This window comes from Neovison vison, chromosome 1, assembly GCF_020171115.1.
Source record: "Neovison vison isolate M4711 chromosome 1, ASM_NN_V1, whole genome shotgun sequence".
NCBI lineage: Eukaryota > Metazoa > Chordata > Mammalia > Carnivora > Mustelidae > Neogale > Neogale vison.
In genome coordinates this window covers 251,375,826-251,403,298 of record NC_058091.1, presented here as the reverse complement: position 1 = coordinate 251,403,298, position 27,473 = coordinate 251,375,826, and the positions used below count along the sequence as shown (strand labels likewise).

At 56.9% G+C, this 27,473-nt stretch overlaps 1 protein-coding gene across 3 annotated transcripts; it reads left to right on the top strand.

The window, feature by feature from the left end:
• Positions 1–12: 12 nt before the first annotated feature.
• Positions 13–27,379, top strand: GRK6 (G protein-coupled receptor kinase 6). 3 transcript variants are annotated; one of them, XM_044228568.1, is made up of 16 exons: positions 13–122; positions 3,766–3,861; positions 5,045–5,157; positions 5,277–5,354; positions 5,649–5,749; positions 6,047–6,139; positions 6,245–6,308; positions 6,448–6,588; positions 6,873–7,063; positions 7,784–7,821; positions 7,930–8,019; positions 8,884–9,092; positions 9,189–9,326; positions 13,143–13,280; positions 13,362–13,496; positions 27,304–27,379. In XM_044228568.1, exons 1-16 carry the CDS (start codon positions 71–73, stop codon positions 27,322–27,324), a joined length of 1,698 nt encoding a protein of 565 aa, XP_044084503.1. In that variant the 5' UTR covers positions 13–70; the 3' UTR covers positions 27,325–27,379. The 3 variants fall into 3 exon arrangements, with proteins under 3 accessions (XP_044084503.1, XP_044084493.1, XP_044084513.1); XM_044228558.1 differs by lacking the exon at positions 27,304–27,379 and adding an exon at positions 14,168–15,302; XM_044228578.1 differs by lacking the exon at positions 27,304–27,379 and adding an exon at positions 13,689–14,247.
• Positions 27,380–27,473: the final 94 nt, after the last annotated feature.

Here is a 27,473-nt window from a genome sequence, read left to right as displayed (position 1 = left end):
TCCGGCCCCGGCTCCCGCGAGCGATCCCGGCCGGCGGCGCGGCCCGGCGGGCCCGGCGGCGCCGCAGCCCATGGAGCTCGAGAACATCGTAGCGAACACGGTGCTACTCAAGGCCCGGGAAGGTGAGGCGGCCGAGAAGGCGGCCGGGTGCGGGGAACACGGACGCGCGGCCTCCGAGCTCGGCTGGGCGCCCCAGTCTCCAGATCTCGTAGGGCAGCGCGCTCCGCGCCCCGCACCCCGCGCAGAGGCGAGCCCTTCCGGCCGGTTGTCCTCCGCACCTGCCCCGGGGTGCCGCGGCCCAGGAAGGGGCGGGGGTCAGGCCACCGCCCTCGCGGCGCGGGCGGGGGGCGGGGTGCGGTGAGGGAAAGAGAGAGGAAGGAAGAGGGAAGGGTGGGACCTGGGTCCTTGGAGAGCCTCTCTGAGGCCTGCCTCAGGTGATAGGTGAGAAGATGCCCCAAGAAAGGGTAGCCTACCCCACGTGTCTCAGGCCCAGACCCTAGCGCCCAGCCTGGATCCGCACAAAGTTGGTGCAGGATAAAGGTTGGAGAATGAATGAGCGGAGCCACTACGCTACCACAGCCCACCTGGTTTGGGGGTAACTGCTGGTCACATAGGTTGCTTTGTGCTTCAGGACACTGGGGACAGAGGTGAATGGATCATGATTTTTGTCCTCAGGAAGCCCACGGTTTAGTGGGCTAAACGGGCACAGAAGTAAGTGGGAGCTGTGTTTTGAAGGCAGAGAGCATGTGGGGCTGGCAGGACTTAGTGCAAGGCCTGGCAGAGGGAGCAAGTCTGGTGAGTGTGTACCGAGCTTCTCAGGACTTCCGCCCCAAATGTTAGGAGACACCTGCTCTCTGAAGGTCCTGGGGGACACAGAGGACCAGACCTGGTCCTCACTGCCTTCTGGTCAGTCTGGCCCTAACCTGCCATGGTCCACCTCAGTAACATAATCACGGAACACTCATTCTGTGCCCTGTCCCGTCTAGGGTGCTGGGGACCAGCGGTGAACAAGACCCTTCTTTTTTGAACTCTAGGGCAGGGAGGTCATGACATGTCATTTTCCACCCTTTGCTGGGCTTCCAGGCTGAGTCGTCTGCTTCACTTTTCTGCTCCATTTTACAGGTGGGAAACAGGCTCAGACTAGGGACTGGCCCCCAAGTCATACAGTGAGACTGTGGTTGACCCAGGCCTAGGACACAGGATGTCCCCAATATAGTCTGAAGGCAGCCCAGAGGAGCCCTCAGATGGCACAGCATCTGGTACCCTCTGCCTGCCTAGTGTGTGTTGCCCCCTGGGAGGTGCTGCCTGGAAGTAGGCATGGCAGGCTGGGTCCTTAGTGCCCAAAGCCTTCCTTATCTCCTGTCCCTTATCGAGTCTCAGGGCTAGGCCTTCCTCCTAGCCTCTGGGGGCATCTGCCGATTCTGTTCTGCCTCGTCATCTAGCCAGCTAAGGAGGAGGGGTGGGGAGAGCCTGGCCAGGCCTCCCTCCCTAGGGCTGTAGCCAGTTCGGGCCTTAGGCCTGCTGGGAGCACTGCCTTGACCGGCCAGAGACTGTGGCACCTCAGGACAGGCTTCCTCAGGCCGTGGGTGAGGTGTCGTGGGGTATGGCCAGACCTGGAGTGCTGCCTTCCCTGGAGAGCCCATACCCAACCTGGTTCTGCCCCTCCCACCTGCATGGTTCTAGACAAGTCTCTTCTCTCTAAACTTTAGTAACCCTTTTTGGGGAATGGTTGGAGATGGGACATGAAAACTAAAAGAAATCCGTGTTGTCACTGAGCCCTAAACCCTGGCCCACAGACTGGTTGCATTGGAATCCCTTCATCAGCGGGCTGAGAGCTTGGGGCCTGGCCTTTGCCACCTCCCCAAGGGGTCTGAGGCCCTGAGTGGTTTGGGAGCCCTGGGATGGCTGGCGTGGCATGTTTGGGGTGGGGAGGAAGCATGGGTTGTGGTCCTAGGGAGCTGGGTTTGAATTCTGCATCTGGCACCTCCAGGCTTGGTTATCTTGGACAAATTGATTCCTCATTTCAAGGCCTCCGTTTTCTCATGAGGTTGTACCTAGTGTGGCAGCGTTGCTGAGGATGAAGTGGGGAGCACTGGTGGGGGGAAGAGGGGAGCAAGCCCTTGTTTAGAGGGCACCCAGAGGCCCAGGGAGGGGGCCAGCCTAGGCCAGGGAGGAGTCCCACTGACTCTTGGTGGCAGTTCCAGGACAGGATATTTGCATGTGACTCTTGCTGCTGCCTTGATGTGGCTGGGAGGAGGGGGAGGAGGAAGTAACTGGTGGGGGGAGGCCAGCGGATGGAGGGTTGGGTGAGGGACCTGTGGGGGTGGGGGAGGAGTTCCCCTTCTGGGGAGGCCTTGCCCAGGCTTGGGGGTGGGGGTCTGTTGCTCATTCACGGTGGAGCAATGACTGTGGGGTACGCTGTGTGCAGGCTGCTGCAGGGCTGCTAGTGGGTTTCCCAATGGGTGTCCTGCAACATTTCCTCCTCCAGGCGGCTTAGGTCACAGAATCCAGGGAGGCACCCAGCTCTGCCCCATCCCTGGAGCAGCCCCTTCCCCTGTGCCACCTGCCTTCAGTCAGGCCAGATGAAAATAAGGCTGGCCAAACCGAGGGGAAACTGAGGCCAGGAAGGGCAAAGTGGCTGCCTGAGCTTGACATGAGTTGTTGGAGCCGAGGCTCTCCTCTTGCCTCAGCCTTGCAGAGTACTAGACACAGACTGTCCCTGTCACCCTGACAACACCTCTGGAGGCAGCTTTGAATCCAAAGTACCTATGAGGGTATTGAGGTCCATAGAGGGCAAGTGATGGGTCTTAAAGTGTGAATTAGAGATTCAGACCTTTGACTGTGGGGTTCCAAGACTCGGGCCCTTCCATTTTCAACCTCCTGGCCCAGGGGCCACATCTGGCTAGCTTTCTATTAGGTTTAATTCATTTGGCTGCGGTGGGTTTTTACAAAAAATACAAACCAGTATTTCCCATAACAGTCCAGATTCCCAGATTCCCAGCTAGCCACACTGAGCCTGCATTCCTGCCTGGCAGCAACCCAGGCATGCACGGCGCAGTTCACCACACTCCCCACCACTCCCTATTGTCTCCCACCTGGCCCACATCTACTGTCCCATCTGGCTCTGGAGGCACCTGGGCTGCTACTCTGGTCTCAGCAGCTACAGGTAGGGAGTCAGATGGGTAAAATGAGGCAGGTATCAGAGCCAGGGAAACCCTTGTGTACTGAAGTGGGCACCCTGAATGCCAGCCCTCTTGCCACCACATTGTTCGAGTCTCTGATAGTTCTGGTACAGGGCCAGGTAATAGGGGCCTGAAGCCTTCCCAGGGACCCAGGCTGCCCTGTGCCTCTGGCATGTCTCAGGCAAGTCCCACATGTCCTAGAGTATCTTCCGTCTGTGCCTTGACTTACCTAGTTCCCACCACTATTATGTCCTCTACTTTCTTTTCCTGGGAACCTCTTACCTGGTAGGAAGCAGCTAAGGCTTCCTGGAAGCCCCCCCTTCCACACACACCACCCCCATCCCCTAATCCCAGTGGCCTGTCCCTGCTACCCTCTTGGCTCTTCGGCTCAGGAGCCCCCCGAGCAGGAAGGCCCAGGGGACCGTGTGTGTCCCAGAGTCCAGCAAAGGCATGCTGATGCATGTGGGATGAAGACCTGAGGTGCCTCCTAGAGTGGGCTGCCAGAAGGCCTCCGGATGCCCCGCGTGGGAGGGAAGTGGGGTGGTGGTGGGACTGGAGACCCAGTGCCCGTTTGCTCCCACAGGTGGTGGTGGGAATCGCAAAGGCAAAAGCAAGAAATGGCGACAGATGCTGCAGTTTCCCCACATCAGCCAGTGTGAAGAGCTGCGGCTCAGCCTCGGTGAGGCCTGGGTGGAGACTCGGGGGTGCTGAGGGGAGCCTCCCCTGAGACCTCAGCCTGAGGCAGGCAGGGTTGGGGGTTCTGGGGAGCAGGAAGATTGAGGCTGCACCACCCAACCCAGTTTCAGTTCCTGGGCTTGAGATGGGTGGAGAACACGGTGCAAACAGGACAGCAGAGGAGGTTGGGTGGGGGGGGGGAGTAGGGCAGGGTCAGATTTGGGACAGTCTGAGAGAAGCCGAGGAAAGAGGGTCAGGCCTAGGGTTTGAGGGACAGAGGGCACAGCGGAGGCTGGAGCCAGCCCAGAGGGGGACTGTGTGAGGATCCCCAAGCCCATGTTTAGCACAGGCCACCTCAGAGTGGTATGAGTGGCAGGTGTTGGGGAGGGGGCAGCAAAACCTGGACCAGAAGGGCCAGGACCCCTGCTTATCTTGACTGAGGCCCCAGGTCTGCACAGCACCCAAGGTTACCTAGGCCCCTCTGACAGCCCGCACGTGGGCAAGGAGTATACCATGGCTGCTTCCACGGCCTAGGAAGGAGGCCCAGCCTCGAATTCGCCGGAAGCCACAGCTTCCTCCTGCACTTTCGCCAGGCAGGCAGCAGGTTTGGGCCTAGCCTGGGCCTGTCCGGAACCTCACAAACCACACCCAAACCCAGCACTGTGACGTCTGTAGGTGGTGTGAACCAGGAGATAGCAGGTGGAGGTGAGGGCCTAGCTCTGGGGCCATACTCCTGGCTGTGTGACCTTGAGGTAATGACTTGGCTTCTCTGGGCCTCAGAGTCCCAAACTATGATGGAAATAAGAGTAATGTCGGCATACGTGGGTGGTGCAGTTGGTTAAGTGTCTGCCTTTGGCTCAGGTCATGATCCCAGGGTCCTGGGATGGAGTCCCACATCCGGCTCTCTGCTCAGCAGGGAGCCTGCTGCTCCCTCTGCCTGCCACTCCCCCTGCTGTGCTCTCTCTCTCTGGCAAATAAATAAATAAAATCTTAAAAAAAAAAAAAAAAGAAACAAAAAGAGTAATGTCCACCTCAGTGTTGTGGTGAGGGTTCTAAAGAAGATAATGGCTTCCATACTACAGGGCTGGAAGCTGCTACTGGGGCTCAGGGCCTGGTGGTATGGACAGGAGGGCCCCGCCGGCAGGCTCCAGGTCTGGGAACCCAGTAGCTCCTACCCCTGCTTGCAGAGCGTGACTACCATAGTCTGTGCGAGCGGCAGCCCATCGGGCGCCTGCTGTTCCGTGAGTTCTGCGCAACGAGGCCCGAGCTGACCCGCTGCATTGCCTTCCTGGATGGAGTGGTGAGTGCAGCCCAGGCCAGCCCCGAGGGTGGGCAGGGGCCCCGAGGCCAAGTGTGTTCCATCTTCCCACACCTGTTGTTCTGCCCAGACCCCAAGCTTCCCTGCCTCCCACCCTGCAGGCCGAGTATGAAGTGACCCCCGATGAGAAGCGGAAGGCCTGTGGGCGGCGACTAGTGCAGAATTTTCTGAGCCACACGGTGAGTGAGCCGTGATGGAGGGAGGACAGCAGTGGGCAGAGCTCAGTGATGGGGAGAGGAATGACTACAGCCTGGGCAGAGAGTGCTCTGGAGCTAGTCCGGGTTCACCAGGCAGACCTCGGGCAGAGAGCCCAGGAGGGTGGGCCAGGCCGGGCAGTCTGCCAAGGGCTCTGCTTCACCCTGCCTCAAGGGTAGCATGGAACTGAGTCCAGCAACTGGGCAGACTGGCGCAGCACTCGCCTACAGCAGGCCAAGGGAGCCCCCTGCACTGACTGCTTTATTGCCTGTCCCTAGGGTCCTGACCTCATCCCTGAGGTCCCCCGGCAGCTGGTGACTAATTGCTCCCAGCGGCTGGAGCAGGGGCCCTGCAAAGACCTCTTCCAGGAGCTTACCCGGTAAGCCTCTCCCTGCCCACAGGCCTGGAATTGTGTCCTGAGGAGGGGGCTTTTGTGGGCCTGGAAGGCTGTGAACAGCTCAGCAGCTGGGGAGGGAGCTCAGCCTCCCACCCTGGCTTTGCACATGCTGTGTGAGCTTGGACGGGTTGCCTTCCCTCTCTGTGGCATCTTCAGCTTCTGCGGGGTGCATGCTTCCCACCTCATCGGGTTAGCAATGCACATAACAGGGGTTCTGACCCAAAAAGCTGAGAACCTGGGGGTTCAGAGGCTGACCCACGGGCTGGGTCCTCTCAACAGGCTGACCCACGAGTACCTGAGCATGGCTCCTTTTGCCGACTACCTCGACAGCATCTACTTCAACCGTTTCCTACAGTGGAAGTGGCTGGAAAGGTGAGTGCCTTGAAGGCTGGGCCTCGGTAGGCTAAGTTACTGGAACTCTCACAGGCCTTGGGCCCCTGCTTAGCCAGTGTTTGCTCTGAAATCCCTTGCCCACAGGCAGCCAGTGACCAAAAACACCTTCAGGCAGTACCGAGTCCTGGGCAAAGGCGGCTTTGGTGAGGTGAGTGGCCAGGCCAGAGCCCCTGATGGAGAGGGGTGGTGGGGTACAGTGGGCCCTGGACCAGCACCCCTTCTCTGAACTCCTATAGCCCCAGAAAGGGCACAGCTGGTCCCTATTTGCCCATCTACTTTGGCTCCAGGTGTGTGCCTGCCAGGTGCGGGCAACGGGCAAGATGTACGCATGCAAGAAGCTGGAGAAGAAGCGGATCAAGAAGCGGAAAGGGGAGGCCATGGCACTGAATGAGAAGCAGATCCTGGAGAAAGTGAACAGTAGGTTTGTAGTAAGTACAGACAGGAGACCCCTCCCTTGCTCCTGGCCATGCATTTTCCCTGCCCTCCCCACGCCCTGCTAGGTCTCCTGCCCTGCCCCATCCCCTCCAGGCACCACCTTACCACCTTCTGAGATGCCTAGAAAGGGCGGGTTTGGGGTGTCGACGCCAGGCCTGGGGAGCAGGCTGGGTCCCAAGGACTGGCACTGAGAAGGATTTTTTGGGTGGTTGGTGCCCCCCTTTTCACGGGGTGGCCTCTGGCCCCAGCTTGAGGGCTTCGGTTCCCTTGACCACAGGTGAGCTTAGCCTACGCCTACGAGACCAAGGATGCGCTGTGCCTGGTGCTGACACTGATGAACGGAGGCGACCTCAAATTCCACATCTACCACATGGGCCAGGCTGGCTTCCCCGAGGCGCGGGCTGTCTTCTATGCTGCGGAGATCTGCTGTGGCCTGGAGGACCTGCACCGGGAGCACATCGTGTACAGGTGACGGCCCTGGGCCTGCCCTTAGGGGGCGCTGCAGTGGGGGCATGGGCGGAGGCTGCCAAGGCACACAGGAGCCTGTTTGAGCCCTGCCACACTTGCCGATGCCCAATGCACTTGACCACCTCTGGGTCTGGCTCGCTCCCATGAATGCTAGTGTTGTCACCTCTCTCTATGTGACCCTGGGTTAGTCGGCTCCCTCCTCCATATGCTCTTTACTTTTCTGGGAAGCAGAGACTATTAATTCAAGGTGGTTTTAGGGGCCAAATGAGATAACGCGGTAAAGTGCACAAAGCCTGGCATTAGGCGCTTGTCAGCGGACAGCTCTGCCTGTCATTATGGGCAGTGATTTAATTTGAACCTCAAAATAGCCCCATGAAGGGACAGATGAGTAGCCCCATTGGACAGGAAAGGTAGAGTCAGCCACCAGAGTGGTGGGGGAGGGTGGGACTACATCATCACCAGTGGAGAACAAGGCTCCGGCTGCTGTCCCCCCACGTGGGAGCTGCTCTCCACTTGCCTGGAGAATCCCAGGAAGGGTGTCCTGACTGGACAGATCCTGAGGCTGCTCCCTCAAGTTGGGGCTGCTGCGAGGGAGGGCAGGGCCTCCTCTCAGTGCAGCAATAAATGGCTCCCGCACCTTCCTGCACATTCCATCCCAGGAGACAAGTGAGCTAGGAGGTGGTGGTGACAACATCTGACCCTGCCCTTCTCTCCCCACAGGGACCTGAAGCCGGAGAACATCCTACTGGATGACCACGGTGAGTTGGGGGGGGCCTCAGAGGTGGGATGCTGTGGAGTAGGGCAGGGTCTGGCTCACCTGCTTCATGCCCCCCCCCGCCCCGCCCTGCTTCTCTACCCACATTCAGGTCATATCCGAATCTCTGACCTGGGCCTGGCGGTGCACGTGCCAGAGGGCCAGACCATCAAGGGTCGTGTGGGCACTGTGGGCTACATGGGTGAGTCTCCCTCTGCCCTTCCGCCTTGCCTCTGGGGTCCCCTTGCTGTCCTGGCCGGGCCCCACCACTTCTGTTTGGGAGTCTTCTGTGTCTCGGGAGTAGAGAGAGCCGATAGCCCTCTTGTATAAATTAGGCCCGAGACTCAGCCAGGGAGTCCCCCCACACCTGCGGATACATGTTCATTCACCAGATACGGAGCTCCTGCTCTCGGCTGGGCTTGCCGGTGGCTACCAAGAAGGATGAGAAGGGGCTGCATTTAGCGTCCCCATCCTGCCCGCTCCTGAACTGCCCAGGTCCTGAGAGGACGTGCCCATCTGCAGTGCCAAGATAGGCCCCTTATTCCCCTTGGAGACCATGAGACAGGGCAGACAGAGGCCCAGTTGCAGGGCCCCACCTCTTGTTTGTGACGTGTCCTCAGGCCACATCTGCTGCTCCCAGCCCCACTTGGCCCAACTGTGGAGCAGCCATACTGGCTCCCCGAGTGGCCTTGAGGATGCAAAGAGGCAGGAGGGGCAGAGATCCCCGTGTGTCCTGCCCAGCAGGTGTAGGTATGCGGCAGGTGAGTCTCTTCTATACTAAATCCCAAGATTACAAACATAACCACACAGGCCTGATGTGGCCTACATTTGTGTTTAAATCAAAGTGTTTTTAAAACCACTGGAATGGGTTACCAACATATGATAGGCTGGACACCTTCATGTTAAAAATACAGATTTCTGACTTCTCTTGAAAAGTTGCCAAACCTGGCCTTCTGCAGGGCCACATTGGCCCCTTTTGGTGGGGCAGGGGCCACCCCATGTTCTGACGTCCCTCCCAGGCGGTGCCTGCCGTTGGGCCCTCACTCCTGTTTACCCCACTGCCCAGCTCCGGAGGTGGTGAAGAACGAACGGTACACATTCAGCCCAGACTGGTGGGCGCTGGGCTGCCTCCTCTACGAGATGATCGCAGGCCAGTCCCCCTTCCAGCAGAGGAAAAAGAAAATCAAGCGAGAGGAGGTGGAGCGGTTAGTGAAGGAGGTGCCTGAGGAATACTCCGAGCGCTTTTCCCCACAGGCCCGCTCGCTCTGCTCCCAGGTATGGTGGCCATCAGGAAGCAGGCTGGCTAGGCGTGGGGACGGGGATGGGGGGGTGGGGGGGGGCGCCACCTTGACCTCCCCTGCCCCGCTGTAGCTCCTGTGCAAGGACCCTGCTGAGCGCCTGGGGTGTCGTGGAGGTGGTGCCCGCGAAGTGAAGGAACACCCCCTCTTCAAGAAGCTGAACTTCAAGCGGCTAGGAGCTGGCATGCTGGAGCCACCCTTCAAGCCTGACGTTAGTGCTTTCCACTCCTGCTGAGGGCGGGCTGCACTGTGCTGGGGCAGGCGGTGGGGGGCTCGGGGTTCAGGGCTCTCGGAGGCGCGGTCAGGACACCTTCAGTTTAAGTGTCAGGAAACCCAACTCAGATGGCCTGGCCGGCAGGACAGAATTCAGTGGGCTCTCATAGGTGGAAAGCCTCAGGATTGATCTTGCTTTGGGCATGCCCGGACCTGGGGCTCCAGCAGTGTTGCCGGGGATTCCTTCTTCCTCTCCCACACCGCTGGACTGGCCAGCATGCGGTCTTTACTCTCTGGCGGCTCTTCCTAGGGTTTGGCGGTGGTAGACCCAGCATTTCAGGTCCACGTCCTACCAGCTCAGCCAGCCCAGGAGACACAATGTACCTCTTGCCCAGTAATTTCAAAAGAAGTCCTAAAAGCGGGGGAAAAAGTCCTAAATCTAGTGCTTATTGCCACTGATTGTTCGGAAGCCCCTCAGCGGCCACACTTGGATCACTTGCCCACCTGACCCACAGCCAGTGGGGGAGGTTGGGTTCCTGATGGAAAACCAACATGCCCATTGTCAGCAGGGGTCAGGGGCTGAATATTGGCGCCCACCACACCTCGTGGTGCTGATCTCACTCATTTACTGAGTATCTTGGGGGGTTAGGCATCCTATGGGCAGAGACATCCTCGAGTCATTATATCCCAGGTGGCAGAAGCCCAGCTAAAGCTTCTGTCTGGCATGGAGCTCATTCGTTCATTTGGCCAGAAGGTCATAGCGTCGAGCCCACATCAGGGTTTTGAGCAGTGTTGCCAGGACTTGATCCCTCGGCTCTGCTTCATCCTGTGAATTGTCCTCCCACTGAGTTCAGGCTTCTGTGTGTGAAGTCACAGGGAATGTTGTGAGTGGCCAGGATGAAGTTATGATGTGCTTGCCCTCCTCCCATGTGTAAGAGGACTGGGTCCTGGCATTGACGGGTCACTGGCAGGCCAGCTTGATGGCTGTCAGCCACACAGTGACTGTTTATTCATTCAGCAAATGTCTGAGTGCCGGTAAGTGCCAGAGCTTGGAGATAAAGAGGTCAGCAGGACCCAGTCCTGCCTTCCTGTTGTAGAGGGGAGCGTGCGGAAGTAAGCACTAAGAGAAAAAGAATAACAGCTAATGTCAAAAGGATAAATGCGGCTAAGAGAGAGATAAGGAATGATGGGGGTGGGAGTATTTTTAGACAGGGTGGACCTGATGGTTAAGCAGAAGCCTAAAAATGTGAAGGAGAGAGCTGGGCCGAGTTTTGGGGTGAGAGCATTCCAGGGAGAAGGAGAAGCCTCGAGGGAAAGATCAGCGAGGAGGCCAGTGTGGCAGGAGTGAGCGTGGGCCGGAAGAGGCACAGGGTTTTATTCTAAGTGTGACAGGGCCTGGGGGCGGTGGGCGGGGGGTTGAGCAGGCCTGTGAGGGGTTGGGGCAGGGCTAGAGAGGGTGAGTACAAGTGGGAGGCCAGCTAGGAAGAATTGTGCCTTGTTGGCCTCACCAGCATCCTGGGGTGTGGGCCTTGCTGTGAGTGATTGAACTGAGAGCAGCCTGCCTTGGGGCTGACCCCACAATCAGGTTTCCCCCTGCTTCCGGTATCCATCTTCTCATCTAACCTTGAAATCATCCCACACCCCGAGTCTTCAAAGTTAGAAAATCAGTGCTCTGGACTTTAACTTTTTAGACAGAACAGAGAAGAAGCAAGTTTGATACTGATACTATTTTAATAGCTTTGTTGAGATTTAATGCACATACCCTATAATTCACTCGTTTAAAGCGTGTGACTGAATGGCTTTTGGCATATTCAGTGTTGTGCAACCATCACCATAATGATTTTAGAACATTCACATCACCCTTTGCCTCCCACCCAACAAAATGAGTGCCCATTAGCACTCATTCCCCATTTTCCTCTCCCTGTGGCTCTGGCAATCACTCATCTACTTTCTGTCTCTGTATATTTGCCTGTCCTGGACATTTCATGCAAATGGTGTTATACAATACATGGTCCTTTGTGACTGGCTTCTTTCACTTAGTGTAATGTTTTCAAGGTTCATCAGTATTATAGCCTGTACTTTGTTCCCTTTTTTTTTTTTTAAGATTTTATTTATTTGAGAGAGAGAGCACATGAGTGGTGGGGAGGGAGGCGCAGAGGGAGAAGGAGAAGCAGTCACCCCCTGAGCAGGAAGCCTAATGTGGGGCCCGATCCCAGCATCCTGGGATCATGACCTGAGCTGAAGGCAGATGCTTAACTAACTGAGCCACCCAGGCCCCCCAACCCCCTGGCTTTTTAAAAAAACTATTTATTTGAGAGAGAGCAAAGCAGGGGAATAGGCAAAGGGAGAGGGAGAAGCAGACTCCCCACTGAGCAGGGGTTCCCTACATGGGACTCGATCATGACCTGAGCTGAAAGCAGACACTTAACTGACTGAACCACCCAGGTGCCCTACTTTCTTCCTTTTTAATTACCGAATAATACTCCTTTGTTTTAGTATGCCGCATTTTGTTTATCAGTGGATGGACATTGGAGTTGTTCCCACTTTGGGCTTATCATGAATAATTCTTCTACTATGAACACTGGCATGCAAGTGCCGGTGGGGACGTATATTTTCATTTTTCTTGGATATATACCCAGGAGTGGAACTGCTGGCTAATATGGTAACACTGCATTTAACCTTTTGGGGAAATGCCAGATTGTTTTCCAAAGCAGCTGTACCATTTTACATGATGATGTGTTGCTGTTTTTAAAGAATTTATTTATTTATTTGACAGACAGAGATCATTTCATTGGCAGAGAGGCAGGCAGAGGGGTGGGGGAAGCAGGCTCCCTGCCGAGCAGAGAGCCTGATGTGGGGCTCAATCCCAGGACCCTGGGATCATGACCTGAGCCAAAGACAGGGGCTTAACCCACTGAACCACCCAGGTGCCCCTTTGACGATGTTGTTTTAATTGACATCCTTAATAGTAGAATTTAGAAAACAACGCAAGGATAAAAAAGACACTGGCGGGCGCCTGGGTGGCTCAGTGGGTTAAGCCACTGCCTTCGGCTCAGGTCATGATCTCAGGGTCCTGGGATCGAGTCCCGTATCGGGCTCTCTGCTCAGCGGGGAGCCTGCTTCCTCCTCTCTCTCTGCCTGCCTCTCTGACTACTTGTGATCTCTGTCTGTCAAATAAATAAATAAAATCTTAAAAAAAAAAAAAAAAAGGACACTGGCCTTCTGGAGTGAGGTGGGCTCCCAGGAGGGGCCCTGAGGGTGTGGGGAGTTGGGAGGACTGTTCTAATCCTCCGGTTGTGTGTGAAGCTTGAGGGGATAGGGCAGTCCATTGGAACATCCTGGGACAGAGGACCCGTCAGTGCCAGGCCCTGCATGGGGATGCTTAGCTCAGGCAGCTAAGATCCTGCCTGCACTGTACCCCCAGACGGCCATGTGTGGGTAGAGGGGGTGCCTGTCACTGATTCCCTAAGGCACTGCAAGGCTGCTTGGCTGCAGCCAGTCAGCTCCCATTGACAGGGAGAGGTATGGCCTTTATGACGCCTCACCAGTCAGAAGCAATGAGGGTTAATAACCCCACAGTTTGCAGAGTGGAAAAGACCTCAACGAGAAGGGAACGCCGTGCTTAGCAAGTGCATGGGGCACCTAGTTTCTGACTCCCAAATCCAAGAGCTGCAAGGGTTAGGGCACAGCCAGGCCAAGGCTCGGGTGACTTTCAGGGCTGAGTTGCCTGTGTGCATGTAGGTGGGCAAGCATACGCGTGTGCCTGCCTGTGAGTCTCTTGCTTCCATCTGACCGCTGTTTCGGTTCCCACCAGCCCCAGGCCATTTACTGCAAGGATGTTCTGGACATCGAACAGTTTTCCACAGTGAAGGGCGTGGAGCTGGAGCCCACTGACCAGGACTTCTACCAGAAGTTTGCCACGGGCAGTGTGCCCATCCCCTGGCAGAATGAGGTAAGGAGCTGCCTAGCTGGTGGCCTGGGCTCCAGAGCAGAGGCCTGGAGCCGGCTCTCACTGCTGCCTGTGCTTGGGCAGATGGTGGAGACTGAGTGCTTCCAGGAGCTGAATGTCTTTGGGCTTGATGGCTCGGTTCCCCCAGACCTGGACTGGAAGGGTCAGCCCCCTGCGCCCCCCAAGAAGGGACTGCTGCAGAGACTCTTCAGCCGTCAGGTAAGCCCCAGTGGCATCCCGGCCCGGCCCCTCGCCTAGCTCCAGGGGACGGTGGGCGGGAGGCAGAGCTGGTGCCCGCGCGTGCTGGGAGTGGGCCTCTTCCAACCGCGCCATGTGTGCCCAGGGTCTCTGGCCTCGTTCCCGCCTGTCCCCTACCCCTGGCTGGGCTCACGGCCTCTTTTCTCTTTCCAGAGGTGAGCAGTGTGGGCTCCCCGTGGGTTGGCCTTGCTGCCGGGCCTCGGGGAGCCACAGGCAGCCCTTCCATGGCAGAGGCAAGATGTGGGCGAAAGAAGTCTGGTGCCCGCTCCCCCCCTTCCCCCAACTACTTCGTTCCCTGCACCCTGGCTCCTTCAAGCTGCTGGCCTTGCTTAGCCATCTGTCTCCCCATGCTCTGCCTCCACCATCTCTGGAGGAGAGGGTGTGGACAGGGCCTTGCTCTGGCAAAGCCCGAGATCTGCCCGGACCCTCTTACTTCAGCCTGCTGTCAGTATCCTCTGCGCTGATGTCCACACATGTCTGGCCTGAGCTGCTGCTCCAGGCCCCTCGCAGGGAGCCGCCAGCCCAGAGCATGGCTCCAGGCAGCTCCTGGCAGGGCCGGCCTGGATAGTAGCACTGATGGCTAATGGCACTCGCTCTGCCTCTCTCCCTCCGTGTCTTCCCCATCCCTCCAGGATTGCTGTGGGAACTGCAGCGACAGTGAGGAAGAGCTCCCCACCCGCCTCGAGCTCCCCACCCGCCTCTAGCCCCCAGCCTGAGGCCCCCACCGGTGGTTGGCGGTAGCAGCTACTCCGAGCGCTGTTTACAGTTTTGCACAGTGGTCTTCCCCATTGCCCACGCGAGTTGTGGCCTGGGGAACACAGCCGAAGCTGTCCCCAGTGTCCTTTGCCCCTCAGCCCCTGGTCTGGCTGGGTTCGGGCAAGGCCTGGGCTGTCCCTGGGACAAAGGTGCGTCCCTTCAGCTCTTGTCTGTGGAGCTTGGGGCTTTCTGTATTTATGTATTTGTACGAATGTATATAGCAACCAGAGCGTTCTTAAGACCCACCCTGGAGCTGGCAGAGGGGCCACTGCCAAACTCAAGGCTCCTTGGGCCCAGCTTGGACAGGCCGAGACTGGGCCAGACAAGGCTCTTGAGCCCCCAGCACTGTGCTCGCCACCGCCGACCTCCGAGTGAGACTCATGCCTGCCTCTGCCGCCCTGGGCTCAGGCCATCACCTCTGGGGTCCATTGTTGTCCCTTCTCAGCACTTGTCAAAGCTGGATCTTGGGCCTCTGTATCCCCTAGGCCTGTGCCAAAGTGTGACCAGAGATTGGGCCGACCCTGGGACCCATCAGTCCACTGCCCAGGCTGCCCCAGATGGGTCTGCCTCTGCCTTCCAGCTCCCAGGGTGCCTCGTCCCTCATGCTGGGCCCTGTCCTAAAGACACCTCTTGCAGAAACACCCCAGCCCAGGCCATGGGAAGGGGGGAGGAGGTTGTCCCTGGCCAACTCTCAAACATTCCAGACTCCCCTCTTAAAAAAGACACATGTGCCCAGCAATAATCCATCCCTCCCTGTGTGTGTCAGTGGGGTGTGTATGTGAGCGTGTGCGTGTATGTGAAGGGGGTTGGCCAAGGTGTGTGTGTGCCTGCACCCCAGGCCCCGGTTCTGGTCCTTCCCAGATGGTAATGGCCATCCTGGTCCCAGTGTTAGGGTAGCATGGGATTATAGGGCCCTGGTTTTTCCGTATTTAAAGCCAATTTTTATTACTCATTTTGTCCAATGTAAGCTGCCACGTGTCTCTGAGTGAATACAGTCGAGCACAAACCTGGCCAGCCGCCCTGCCTGCCTCTTTCTTGATCCTGGTGTTCCAGGGGTCTTTCTGCTTCCCTTGCCCTGCTGGAAGTGGGAAGGGATCAGAGGTGGGCCTGGTGGGGCTACCCTTCCAACATGCCCTGGACCCCCGCCCCTGAAGCTGATCTTAGACTAGCCTCTCCAGGCGGCCAGGCCTCAGTGGCCTTTGGGCTCACCAGTGAGTTTCTCAGCTTCCTAAATGGGATAAGGCCTAAGGGAAGAAGCCTTGGGTCCCCACTGGGGTGAGTTTGGCTCTACCTGGACTGGGGAGGCCATGGGAGCCATGGCCAGGGTGGTCTGGTGACCAGCTGTGGGCTTGGAGTAGCCTGGGGAGAAAGGTGGAAGCTGCTGTTAGAAACATCCACCATTGCTGTCCTACCCGGACACCTGTTGTATGTGCAGCCCCGGGCCAGTGAACTAGAGCTATCCTTCAGCCCTGGAAGCAGGAAATGTGGCGGGCAGAGGTGAGACAGTGGTGATGCTGGGAGTTAGACTGTGGCAAGTGTGGGTGGGGACCAGCCATGAGGGCATTAGGCAGGGTTCTCTGAAAAGTTGAGCCAGGTCTTACTCATCTGGGGACAGAGGAATTGGGGAACATTCCATAGCATTCCACCTATGCAGGGAAGGAGAGGACAGTCTTGACAAGTCTGCCCCAGACTTCATAGATCTGTTGCCATACCATAGTCTCCCAGTGCTCCCAGCCCTCTAAGGATGCTTTGTAACCACAGTAAGGGTTTGTTCCTTGCCTGTGGGCTGGGACCAGTGCCACAGGTTCACATGCAATCAGACAGTTCTGGGTTCAAGTTAGCCAGGCCACTTTTCAAGCTGGCTTTGCATAGGCCCTTCCCTTGTCTAGAAAAATGGGTGTGATACCCATCCCCTCTCAGGGCAGCTGTGAAATGAGAATCTGTGAAAGCTGCCTGTCACCTTTTGTTCCTGGGTCACTGACAGGACTGTTGCCAATTAGGGGAGTGAGTGCTGGTTGCCAGGCTGACAGCCATCCCAAGAGCATCCAGAAGATTCTAAGCACTGACTTAGTGGAAGGGGCCTCTCTGGTGGTGGTCCACTTCTTGATGGTCTGTGGAGCATGTGCTGCTGCTTCCATTAACTTGAGGGAAACCGGAGAGGGCCATGCCCAAGGTCTTCCAGCTGGTCAGCCATTGTTGCACAGTGGCAAGGAAGCCAGCCGAAGATGAAGTTGGATCCTACTCATGATGTGTGAAGTTGGGGCCTGAGGTGCATTTGCCCTTCTATTTTGGTGGGAGGGCAGTTAGGTTATCAGTTGGCTGAAGCCCAGCCCTGAGCAGGTGTATAAGGGCGAGTGGGTACCAGTTGGACCAGTAGGTCCCTGCACTTTGCAGATGGGTCAAGACCTCCCTCCAAGCTCCCCCCTTGGGCTAGAGAGGCATCCAGGGAACTTGTTGGCTACAGTTCAACTCACCTTAAAGCTCTTGGCACAGTGAGTCCAGCTCTGTGGTGGGAGCTGGGGACCCAGATGGAGACCAGGGCCCCACCAGTTTGGAGCTCAGCCTGGTAGGGAGACAGAAATGGGAACAGTTTAAGATCCAGAGTGATCGGCACTGTGGCAGAGATGGTTATAGAGCTGGCAGGGCTGGGAATGCTAAGTGGCAGGGGCTGGGGGTCAACGCCAAGCAGGGAGGCCTCTTGGAACAAAAGTCTCAGAATGGGTGCCCTCCAGGACACAGAACCAGATGTACCTGGTTGGAGGAGCCATATGGATGGTCTAGGACCTCCAGTGACTTAGGATGGCTTGAGGTGGAGTGGGTGGTTATGGGTGGGTAAAGGAAGCAACTGGAGCCAAAGTCCGTGAGCGCCATGCAGGGCTCTGAATGCCATGTTGAGGATGTGGGGCCTCATCTAGAAGGCAGAGGCAGCCCTAGAGGATTTCAGCTGGTTGTGTTGGGAAGTCTGCCTAGGATGTACAAAAAGCACCCCATATTTACTTTGGGAAACCTCCTGTCTCAGTCCGTGTGGTTTCGATGGGGCTGGGTTTGCACCCCCTGCATACATAGACACCTAGAGTGTGTGACCCAGGTGAGGCTGTTCAAGATCTTTGGTTGCAAGTGACAGAATGGTCCTCCAAGTAACAGAGTGTTAAAAGGATGTGGGGGAACATGAAGAACCAGGACTGGGGCACCCTAGGGTCTTAGTTACAGACCCCATTCTCATCAGGATACAATCCCCAGAAGCAAGATGCAACAGCCATGTCCATGTCTGCATTGTTGAGCTGGACTGCAAACCCAAGGAGTCCAAAAGGCCCAGCAGGAAATCTCACTGTGCACTCAGGGAGAAGTACCCTTGGGTTCAAAGGCCCAGCCTGATGACACCTATGGCATGCAGTCAGTCCCCCTGATGAAATAGGGTGCTTATACCCAACGAAAAGGAAATGGGTACTGGGTGGCTGAACATATATCCTCTCACCTAGGCATGACCAATTGGATTCGTTCACCAATGGACACTAAGCCAAAAAGAGTCTTTTGGAGGGCTTGCTAGAACTATTGGGAAAGAATTGGGGTTCTGGGGTTGGGTGGCAGGATATACACCAAGAACCATGGGGTCATTCTTGCCACCACCTGGGAATTTTCAAGAATGATGCAAACAGAGGAATGCAGAGTGGAGAGAACAGTCACATGTCTGATACCATGGTGGGACACCTTGAACCAATTGTAATCACAGCTAAAATCTGCCTCTGGACTTTTTCAGTTAGATGAGTTAGATGAGTGGAACACCTCTGGGCTCAAACCTATTTGTTTTGGTGTTCTGTCACTTGCAAATCAAAGTGTCCTAGCTGATACGATGGTAGAGGGTGTTTTTGGAAGATCACCGTAAGTGTGACAGAGAAGTTGGACCGGAAACAACCCAATTAAGAGAGACTGATGAACCTCCAGGTTTAGACTCCCCGCTAAACAGTGGAGCCCTTACTAGGCTTCACTGCTATTCCTTGGGGATGAGTGGGGTCCATGAAGACCAGGGCTGTGTTCTTCCTGTGCCACTTTTTAGTAGACGTGTGGTGATGTATGTTCACCGGGGACACACTGGGAGGGGCTGTGAGTTGGGAGGGGACCGTGTATTAGTAAGCTGGAACGACACTGGGGGGCCTGCCTGCTCCAACCCTTGCCCAGCGCATGTGTGCAGTGCCTCTCCGGATGTGGCTGGGGCGTGGACGTGTGTGTGTTTTCCGGGTTGAAGTGTGTGTGTGCGTGCGTGCGTGCGTGTGTGTGTCAGGGTCCTTGACCTCGGCTGTTTGACTTGAGCATCCTGTGTGCTCAGCCAACTGTGTACACCCCGTCTGCCTGCGTGCGCCCGGTTCTGGACAGCCTGTTGCCAGGAGCTGTGCGGCGTGGCGCGTGCTTTCCCTGTGCAGGGTGAGCCCGGCGCCCCGCGTGCGAGTCTCCACGCGGCACGTGGGTGCCAGGTCCTCCGCCTCCGGCTCCCAGGACAGCCTCCTCGGCGGCGAGTGGCTGGGGGTGGGGGCCCTCTGTCGGCTGCCGCGCGCGCGCGCACGCCGGGCTGGTACGCGCCGTGTACGCGCCCGTGCGCGCGCCCCACGGCTCCAGCCCAGCGCTCGCAGCCGCCTTCGTGCCACAGCCAGCTCCCAGGTGCCGCCGCCGCCTCCCCCACGGCCGGGGGCTCTGTCCGCGGGGCCCGCGCCACTTGCCCCGAGCCAGGAGGACGAGCTCGAGGAGGATGCCTGGGCCCGTGAGTACCGCGGCGGCGGCAGGCCGGGCGGGCCCGGAGCGCGGGAGGAAGATGATCCCGGGCTGAGCCCCTTCCCGCGGGCAGCTCCGCGCTCTGGCCCTGGGTCGCCGCCCCGGACCCCCGCCCCGGCCAGCCCCTCCCCCAGCCCACTCCGGAGGTAGGGAGGGAGGGAGGGAGGGAGGGAGAGAGAGGGAGGGCGCCAGTGAGCGAGGAGCCAAAGCCGGGCGCGAGCCGCCACCGGTTCGCTTGGAAACGGTTGCCACAGCAACGGGGTTGCGCTCCCCGGCAACGCTGCTGCGGGGCGGCGACGCCCCCTCCCACCCCTCCCCCACCCCAAACGGGTCCGCAGCCTAGGGGCGCAGGGGAAGAGGGGGTGCGGGGACTACCCTGGAGCGGTGGGGGTAACTTCGCCAGTCTGGGTGTGCCTGCCTCCACAGCTCGTCGAAGATGGGGGTGGGGGGTGAGCGGCCCCGTGGGCACGAGCTGGCTCCCACGTGGCTGCAGTCGTCGCAGCAGGGCTCCTGGGGTGGCTGCAAACGTGGGGGCGGCCCAGCCCCTGGGCCTGCCTCGGGAGGAGGAGGCTTGGAGGCTGGGTCCGGCGTCTGCGCTCCAGCACCCCCACCACCTCTACCACCTCTCGCCTGCGAAATAGCCTGACCCGAGTTGGGTGCCACAGAGGCGATGTTCCTTACCCGGGGAGAAGAAAGAAGCTCACATCCTCCTCCTCATGGCCAGGGCATATGTCAGACCGCGGCTAAGGCCGGTTGTGGGTTTCTGCTCCGTGTTCCAAGTCACCATTCTCCTGGGAGTGGTGGGAGCAGAGTGGGCAGGAGCAGAGGAAAGGACATTGCTGACCCAGGGAAGATGAAGCTCAGGCCAATGGGAGCGCCCCGGCCCATTGTCTGGATCACAAGTGTCTCTTTCTTGTCTGAGCACAAAGCCCAGACTGTACTGGGTGGCATGCAGGTTGGCTGGCAGGCAGGCCAGTGCCACATGGAGATGCTCTGTCCTCCAGGGGAGCTCCTCTGGGAGGAGAATGGCCGCTGAGTCAGAGGAAATGACCTCTGGCTCCTCTCCCAACCTCCCCCAGCCGGCAGTGGCAGAATGCTGGGGAGAGAAATGGTCCTCCTGCCAGCTCTCCCAGACCTGACTCAGCAGACGCCCGCCTCCAATCGTAGACCTTGCACTCAACATCCCAGTGACCACAACCATCCTTGGGTTTCCTCTCCCATCCAGGAAAGTGTCTTGGGCACCAGAGATGACCATCATCCCAGGCATTTAAGGCCTTGGCATAAGATGCCCTTAGATGGGTGGTGCCCTAAGTCAGTCCTGAGTCTCCCTCCTGCAGGCAGGAATGCTTTGGGGATTATTCACTGGCTCCTTTCATTCTGTCCCCGCTCTGTGTGAGACTTGTGTTGAGTGTTCTGCATCTATTATCCCTTAATCCTTTCAACGGTTGTACAAGGTAAGTTTATTATCCCCATTTTAGAGATGTAGACTCCCGAGGCTCAGAGAGGTAAAGTGATTTGCCCAAGGTCACACAATCAGTAAGTCGTGGAGCTAAGTTTTCAGTGAAGGTTTTCTGCTGGCACAGCTGCTCTCTGCCTGCCACACACCATCTCTTGTGACCCAGGCAGAAAAGGACTGGAGGGCCTTCTAGAGGAACAGCCTTAACTTTCTTTCATATTCTTCCAGTGAGGAAATTACCATGTCTTTCCAGCCTTAGCACACCTTTCCTTCTTCCAGCAAAATCAGCTAGATTCTTGCTCACCCAGATGCTCTATGGGACTGTGATGCTGCTGGGCTGGCTCCCTTCCTCCATTTTCTCTCTGGGTGAACCTGAGCAGGGAGGGCTACTTCAGTTATCTGGGAAACCCCAAGGCCCTAGTTCTTGGTTTTGGGGCTCCGTGGCCTAATCAGCTTGCAACCTTGGCTGTGGTCAAATTCAGCAATGATGTGTCTGTGTAGTGCTCGCTGCTGTGGGTGCTCACTCTAGTTCAGGGACTGGAAACCCAAATGCATCTAGGGCCCAGGAAGCAATGGAACCAGGTGGGCCAGGGAGCTACTCAGCTACAGTCTATGTCACTCTGTGAGAATGTGGACTTGGAATGACCAGATAATTTTCAAGATGAACCAAAAATCCAGACTTCTATGTAAAATCTCCTGGGTTTTAAATTTGGCAACTGATCAGAATATTTTAAAAAATTGATTGTGGACCCAAAAAACATGCCCATGATAAGTGTCCAGCCTGAGAGTCACAAGGTGGTGACCTCTGGTCTGTGGAAAGGCAATGGCAGTTTTTACTGGGCCACTCCCAGGCTTGTGTAGATGTAGCACCATGGGCTGGTTTCCATATTTGAGCCTCTTGAGGCTGCAAAGTGCTGGCATTTGGTTTGTCACGTGCAGCTGTGTACACCAGTCTTGAAGGATTTTCACTTCCTTCAGCAGTTTTGCTCCTCCCTTGGCAATGCTAGGCTGATCGCATCATCCCTGTCTTATAGGCAAAGAAACTTCAGCCCAGGAGTGGGAACAACTGGGGTGGGGCCACACAGCCTGATCAAGGCAGAAGCAGGATTTGAGCCCTAGGCTGTCCCTTCAGTGCCCTGCATGTTACATATGCTGCCTTTCAGAAGAGGGCGTCCTCATCTTCCCCCAGCCCCTGAGGTGTGGCTAACTCCCTTGGAAGGACTGATGTGGGTATAGTAGACACTGAGCCACATAGGGCCTCTCTGCCTACAAGCTCTCTGTGATCCCAGTCTCTGTTGTCCTGTTTGCAGTTTCCAACCTCTGGGTTCCAGGCCCAGTGCCAGGGTGGTGTCACAGAGGTGTTACCTATAGGCAAGGGTGCCAAGCCAGTACCTTGGCCAAGCTGGAATGAGGCTCTGGTCAGCTCTATGCCTGGCTGACTGTGGCAGCAGTCCTCTCTCTCTGGCCTCAGTTCACGTGTCGTGGTGTGGGAGGAGTATAAAATTGTCACCAGGCCCTGCCTGAAATGCCCTTCCTGCCCGGACAGGGGGCTTTGCAGTCACCTGGGCGTCACAACCACCTGCCTGTGTGGGCCTGAACTGGCCCCACTTCCTTTTCTGGAGAATTGGGATGGCAGCAGCCACCTCCTGGGTGTCCCTGAGATCACGAATGTGAAGAGGCCAGCAGTGGTCCTGGCGTGTGCTGGGCATGCAGGACAGGTTTGCAGTAACTTTTCCCATCCCATCCTCACTCTGTGCCTCACATTTGCCCTCCCTCTGCTGTCCCCTAGTCTGAGTCCCTGTCCCTTCATTTGACCAACAGCTCTGGCCTTATATCTGGGGAACATTATGACCCAGAGCCCTGCTGTCTGGGATTCCCTCCGTCCACTCCAGAGCCCCTGACATAGGCTTCCAATTTCCTCTTGTTCACATGGATACAGGGATCCTCATCTCATTTGTAAACCGGCTTGCGAGGGCCAAGGGCTGGATGATGGCATCTCTCTCAGTGACTTTCTGGTAAACAGCTGACCTTTCCCAGGAGTGAGTGGGTTGCAGACCCAGCTCCTGAGGTGCTCCCTGTCCTACGGCTAAAAGACCAAACAGGGAACTGGGCACCGGGCATCATCTAGTCACCCCAACAAGTGGTATTGGAGCGGCTACATGCCAGATGACAAGACAGACGCCACCTCTGGAGTTGCACACAGGCAGCTAGAGCACACTGCCCTATCCCTGGGCTTCTCATCTGACCCGGGGAGTGAGGTGGCCTGGAGCTGACTTGTCCAGCAAAGTTACAGTGAGGCCATGAAGGTGAGAAGTGTGGGGGCAAGAGCTTTGAGGCTGTGTCGCAGGCCCCTCGGGGGGGGGGGGAAGAAAGCAGGACTCTGAGCAGCTAGGATGGGAATACGGGCTGGTTGCAGAGGGAAGGGCACTGAGAGGTGAGGCTGCAGATGCCTTGGCAGGAACTCCTCCCAGAAGCCATGATCTAGGTCAGTTCTTAAAGTGTGCTCTCTGGACCACAACATTAGTATCTTTTGGGAATTTGTTAGAAATGCAAACTCTCAGGTCCAACCCTGACCTACTGAACCAAACACTGGGAGCAGAGCCCAACACTCTGTTTTAACGAGCCCTCCCTATGGCTCTCATGCCCATCAAGGTTGAGAGGCACCCACCTAAACTGTCTTAAAGAGCTGGGCTGCCTCCTGAAGTGGTGGGGAGTTGCCAGAGGGCTCAGGCAGGAGAGGGCCTGGGGGAAATGGGCGACATGGAAAGTGGGTAGGCTGGGCAGGGACACAGCATGGAAGTAGAGCAGTGGCAAGCATGGCAACAGGGCCCAGGTGAGAGATGATGGTGGCTTGGCCAAGGCAGTGGCTGGGGGACCAAAGGAAGTAGACAGACAAAGGCACAGTGCACTGAGTGTAAAAGGAACAGGATTTACTTTTTTTTTTTTTAATTTTAGAGAGAGAGAGGGAACATGACCAGGGGGAGGGGTAGAGGGAAAGAGGGACTCTCAAGTAGACTCTGCACTGAGCGCAGAGTCTGATGCAGGGCTCAGTCTCAGACCCTGAGATATGACGTGAACCAAAACTGACAGTTGGATGCCTAACTGACTGAGCCGCCCAGGTGCTCTGCAAAAGACCAGGATTTAGTGGATGGAGTGGATGGTGGGCTGTTTACTGAGATAAAGGATTTAACAGATCTTTGGGGTCTAAGACTGGAGTGGTGGGGTTCTTCATGCAGAGGAACAAGGTGGTAGGTGCCCCCAGCAATGTGTCAGGCCCCAGAATAAGAAATCTGTGTGACCTTGGGTACCACTGAGTCCCTGGGAGCCAAGTGCTCTCATCTGTCAAATGGAATGCTAACTAGTTTGAGGATGCCTGAGAATGATTTGTGATGTCCAGCCTTCAGGCAGAGTGCCATAAGGACATACACATCTCTGTATCCCCAGCCCAGAAGCCGCCATCATTCACATTCATGTTGTTGGGCATCTCCAAATCCTTGGCATGAAGTAGGGCAGTTTTCACCATGGTCACTGACAAGGAGACTAGCATCACAGGGCTTAAGACACTCATCCTCTAGTATCTCATTTTTGTCCTCCCGCTATACTCCCAGTGAGTGTGTGGCCTAAGAAAACCATACAGAGGGGCGCCTGGGTGGCTCAGTCGTTAAGCGTCTGCCTTGGGCTTAGGTCATGATCCCAGGGTCCTGTGATGGAGCCCTGTGTTGGGCTCCCAGCTCAGCGGGAAGCCTCCTTCTCCCTCTTGCTCTGCCCTTGCTTGTGCTCCCTCTCGCTGCCTCGCTCTCTCTGTCAAATAAATAAAATCTTTTAAAAAAGGAAAAAAAAAACATACAAAGCAATACACTCACAAATTCTACAAATAAATCAAGATGGAATCCTAAAAAATATTCAAATAACCTGCAAGAAGGTAAGGAAAGAGAATGAAGAGACCAATCAAAATGGCAGGCTTAAGGATGAGTCCATCAGAAGGCACCACCCCTAGCACACAGTTGGAGCTGGACAAGTGCAGCATTGGCTCTGGACAGTCTGGAGGTGATGGGGAAGTTGTGGCTGTGAGTAAGAGGCTTCAGGTGGGGTCTGCGCAGAAGGGCTCCCTAGACAGGCAGGAGCATGCCCAGAAGCATGGAGGAAGCTTAGAGAAGCCTGGCCTGTCAGGAGGAGCCTCTGGAAAGGTCCAAATGACTCTCCTGATGTTTATGTATTGAGCATAAACTGTGGATTAGATGAGATGTACTGAGCAACTCCTGTGGGCTAGACAAAGGCAGGTGGGAGGCCTCAGGCAGGATTCATGCCCTCTGGGCCTGCCAGAGCACCATAGAGTGAAGTAGCCCAGGAGAGAGTGTTTAGCATCAAACCCCTGACCACTCAAATTGGGTGTTGGTACCAGTGTGACATCAGAGAGCCTTCCTTTCTCCGACCTGCAGTGGCCTAATCTGTAAAATATGGCAGTGGGTCCTGCCTCCTGGCTGATGAGCCATACTGGCACTTAGGGGGTTCTGGATGGGCTTGCAGCCATACACCCTAATGCTCTCACTACCTCAGGGCGGTCTACCCTTTGTTCCCTGTTAACTTTGGAGCTGCCAGCCTGTTTCTCCACCCTATAGCCTTTTCCTACTCTTGAGCTGAGGGCTGGTGGCCAGAAGCACCGGGGTCTTGCTGGGAAGGAACAGGAAGGTGCGTTTTGCCTACAAGTTAGCTGGTTGGCCTAGTGTCTCCATGGCTGCCAAATCTTCACATACCAAGTGCTCACATGCATTGGGCTCTTCATCTACACCCCAGTGGCCACATAAGGGAAGGTATCTTGACAGACTCTGGACTCAGACTCAGGCTAAATCCTAGCTCCTCCCCTTATTAGCTGTGGGACCTGGGGCAGGTTGTTTCTCTGTAAGAGCCTATCTCCTCATCTGTCAAATGGGCCCCCGCTGAGCAGGTGGCATTACATATCACATGAGATTCTGAATGGAAAGGGTCTAGAACAAGGCCTGACATGCAGTAGACAGTTCTTGGCAGGTATTTCTATTTCTAATTCAGCTGAACTCCATCACCTCCAGCTCCAGAAGTACCTTTTCTGACCTGGAGCTGTTCCTGCTGTGCAGGCCAAGGGGCCCTCTAGTCATTGCCAGCTTCCTCAGAGCATTCCTGAAAATTCCTGTGGGCTCAGGAAAAGGAGAACAACAGATTTAATTAACTCCCAGTGACTGGCAGCATCGTGTTTTCATCCGGGCTGCGTCGCCATGGCAGCTTCATGGCAGGGTTGTGGAGGGGGCGGGTGGAGCTATTGTTCTTGTCATTGTCTGTTCTGGAACACAGGCCCAGGAGAAATGGACTGGCACAGGGACCAAGTGGCACATGGCACAAGGCAGCCACAGAATCAGACAGGAGCCATCTGGGGAGAAGTGTGGGGTGGCCCCTGGCCTGGCTCCCCCCTCAGCCTGTTACCAGAACAGTCTGAGATAGCTTGATGTGGAGATCCCTGCTTAGGGCTCAGGCCCACCATGGCCCCCAAAGCTAAATGTGTGTGTGTGTATTGGACATGCTGACGAAGGGAGGGGGGTCCATGGGGCTCTTGGAAGAGGCCCACAGAGTAGCTCAAGCAGCAGTACTCTTCCACCCCTGGTTAGGGTTTTGTGGCCAGGCTCGGATTCAAATTAAGGCACTGCCATCTGCCATTTACACACTTAATTGCTTCCCCCCCTCCCTCATCTGTAAAATATGAAAAACTATAGTTACCCCAAAGGGTTGTATGTGAAAGCCCTGGATAGTTAGAAGGCATTCAAGAAGGGCACACTTCTGTTCTGCAGGGGTGGTGAACAGTCGCCTGCCACCCGTCACTCCGCAGTCAGGGTTCCCTCCTACGTACCTCTTAGGATGCAAGGTTCCCCTCTAAACCCTGGCTGTGGAGAGGAGGAGGCAGAACTAGACGTGCCCATCTGGAGTGATGAGAGACCAGGTGATACAGTAAGCAAATGAACTACTTTTCCTACCCTCTGCAGAAACGGAAAGGGATTGAGGGGAAGCCATACGAAGCACAGGAGATAGGAGGGTAGGTCCAAGTGGGGCTGCGAATTGGTAGGAGGGTGGGGAAACGGAGCTGGGAGCTGGGATGTGACAGGCGGAGGCGCCTAGAGGAAAGGAAAAGAAGGAACGGCCCACGCCAGGCGGTGCAGACGAAGGCAGGCCTGTGACACGCAGTAATATCAGGAACGACCCCGCCTGAGCCCCCTCTACGAGAGCGGCGACAGCCAGGAGCCCGCAGTGCGAACCTGGATGTTCCATGCTCTGGGTGGCCGAGGGTAGGAGCGGGTACAAGGCCTAGAGTGCCAGGGGCTGCAAGGTGTATGCACTGGGCTGAAGCTGGGCGTCAGTGGCGCACTGTGGGGCTGTAGGAGGTGGGCCGCCCGCCGAGACGCCTCCTCTGCGCCCTGGGGGTCTATCCACGGGCCTCTGAAACCTTTTCCGAACTGTGGTACCCTCTGGAGTGGCGAACCTCGCGCGCCCACTAAGGCTGAGTCTGGCTTTCGCACGCCCTCTGCTGGTGCGCCTGGAGTCCCCTAGCGCGGCAGCGGCAGCAGTGGCCGAGTCTCAGATCCGGGAAAACCCTACCGGGGAAACCTCGGTGTGTGATGTCATCCTCCTCGATGACGTCAGCGGCCCCCCGGGGAGTGCGGGGGTTCCCACAGAGGAGGCATCCCCGGAACTGCGCAGGGCACGGGAGCGGGCAGGGAAGTCGTACGGGACTGCAGCGCGCCTTTACCGCGCCCTGTGTCTGTCCTACAGGTCCCGCGTGGCCCTGAGTGAGGCCCGCCCGCGCGCCCACCGGCGCCATGGGAAGGAGCGGGCGCCGCTGCTGCTGTCCCCCGCCGGCGCAAGCACGACTTGAGCCCCGCCGCGGGCAGCCCCCGGCCGCAGGTCCCCGAGTGACGCTGGCGGCGCCTGGGAGCGTGGCG

Coding starts and splice junctions, on each gene's coding strand:
- GRK6 (XM_044228558.1), top strand. CDS start 71: ATGGAGCTCGAGAACATCGTAGCGAACACGGTGCTACTCAAGGCCCGG. Junction 123..3,765: donor GCTACTCAAGGCCCGGGAAG/GTGAGGCGGCCG, acceptor TTGCTCCCACAG/GTGGTGGTGGGAATCGCAAA. Junction 6,309..6,447: donor GCAAAGGCGGCTTTGGTGAG/GTGAGTGGCCAG, acceptor CTTTGGCTCCAG/GTGTGTGCCTGCCAGGTGCG.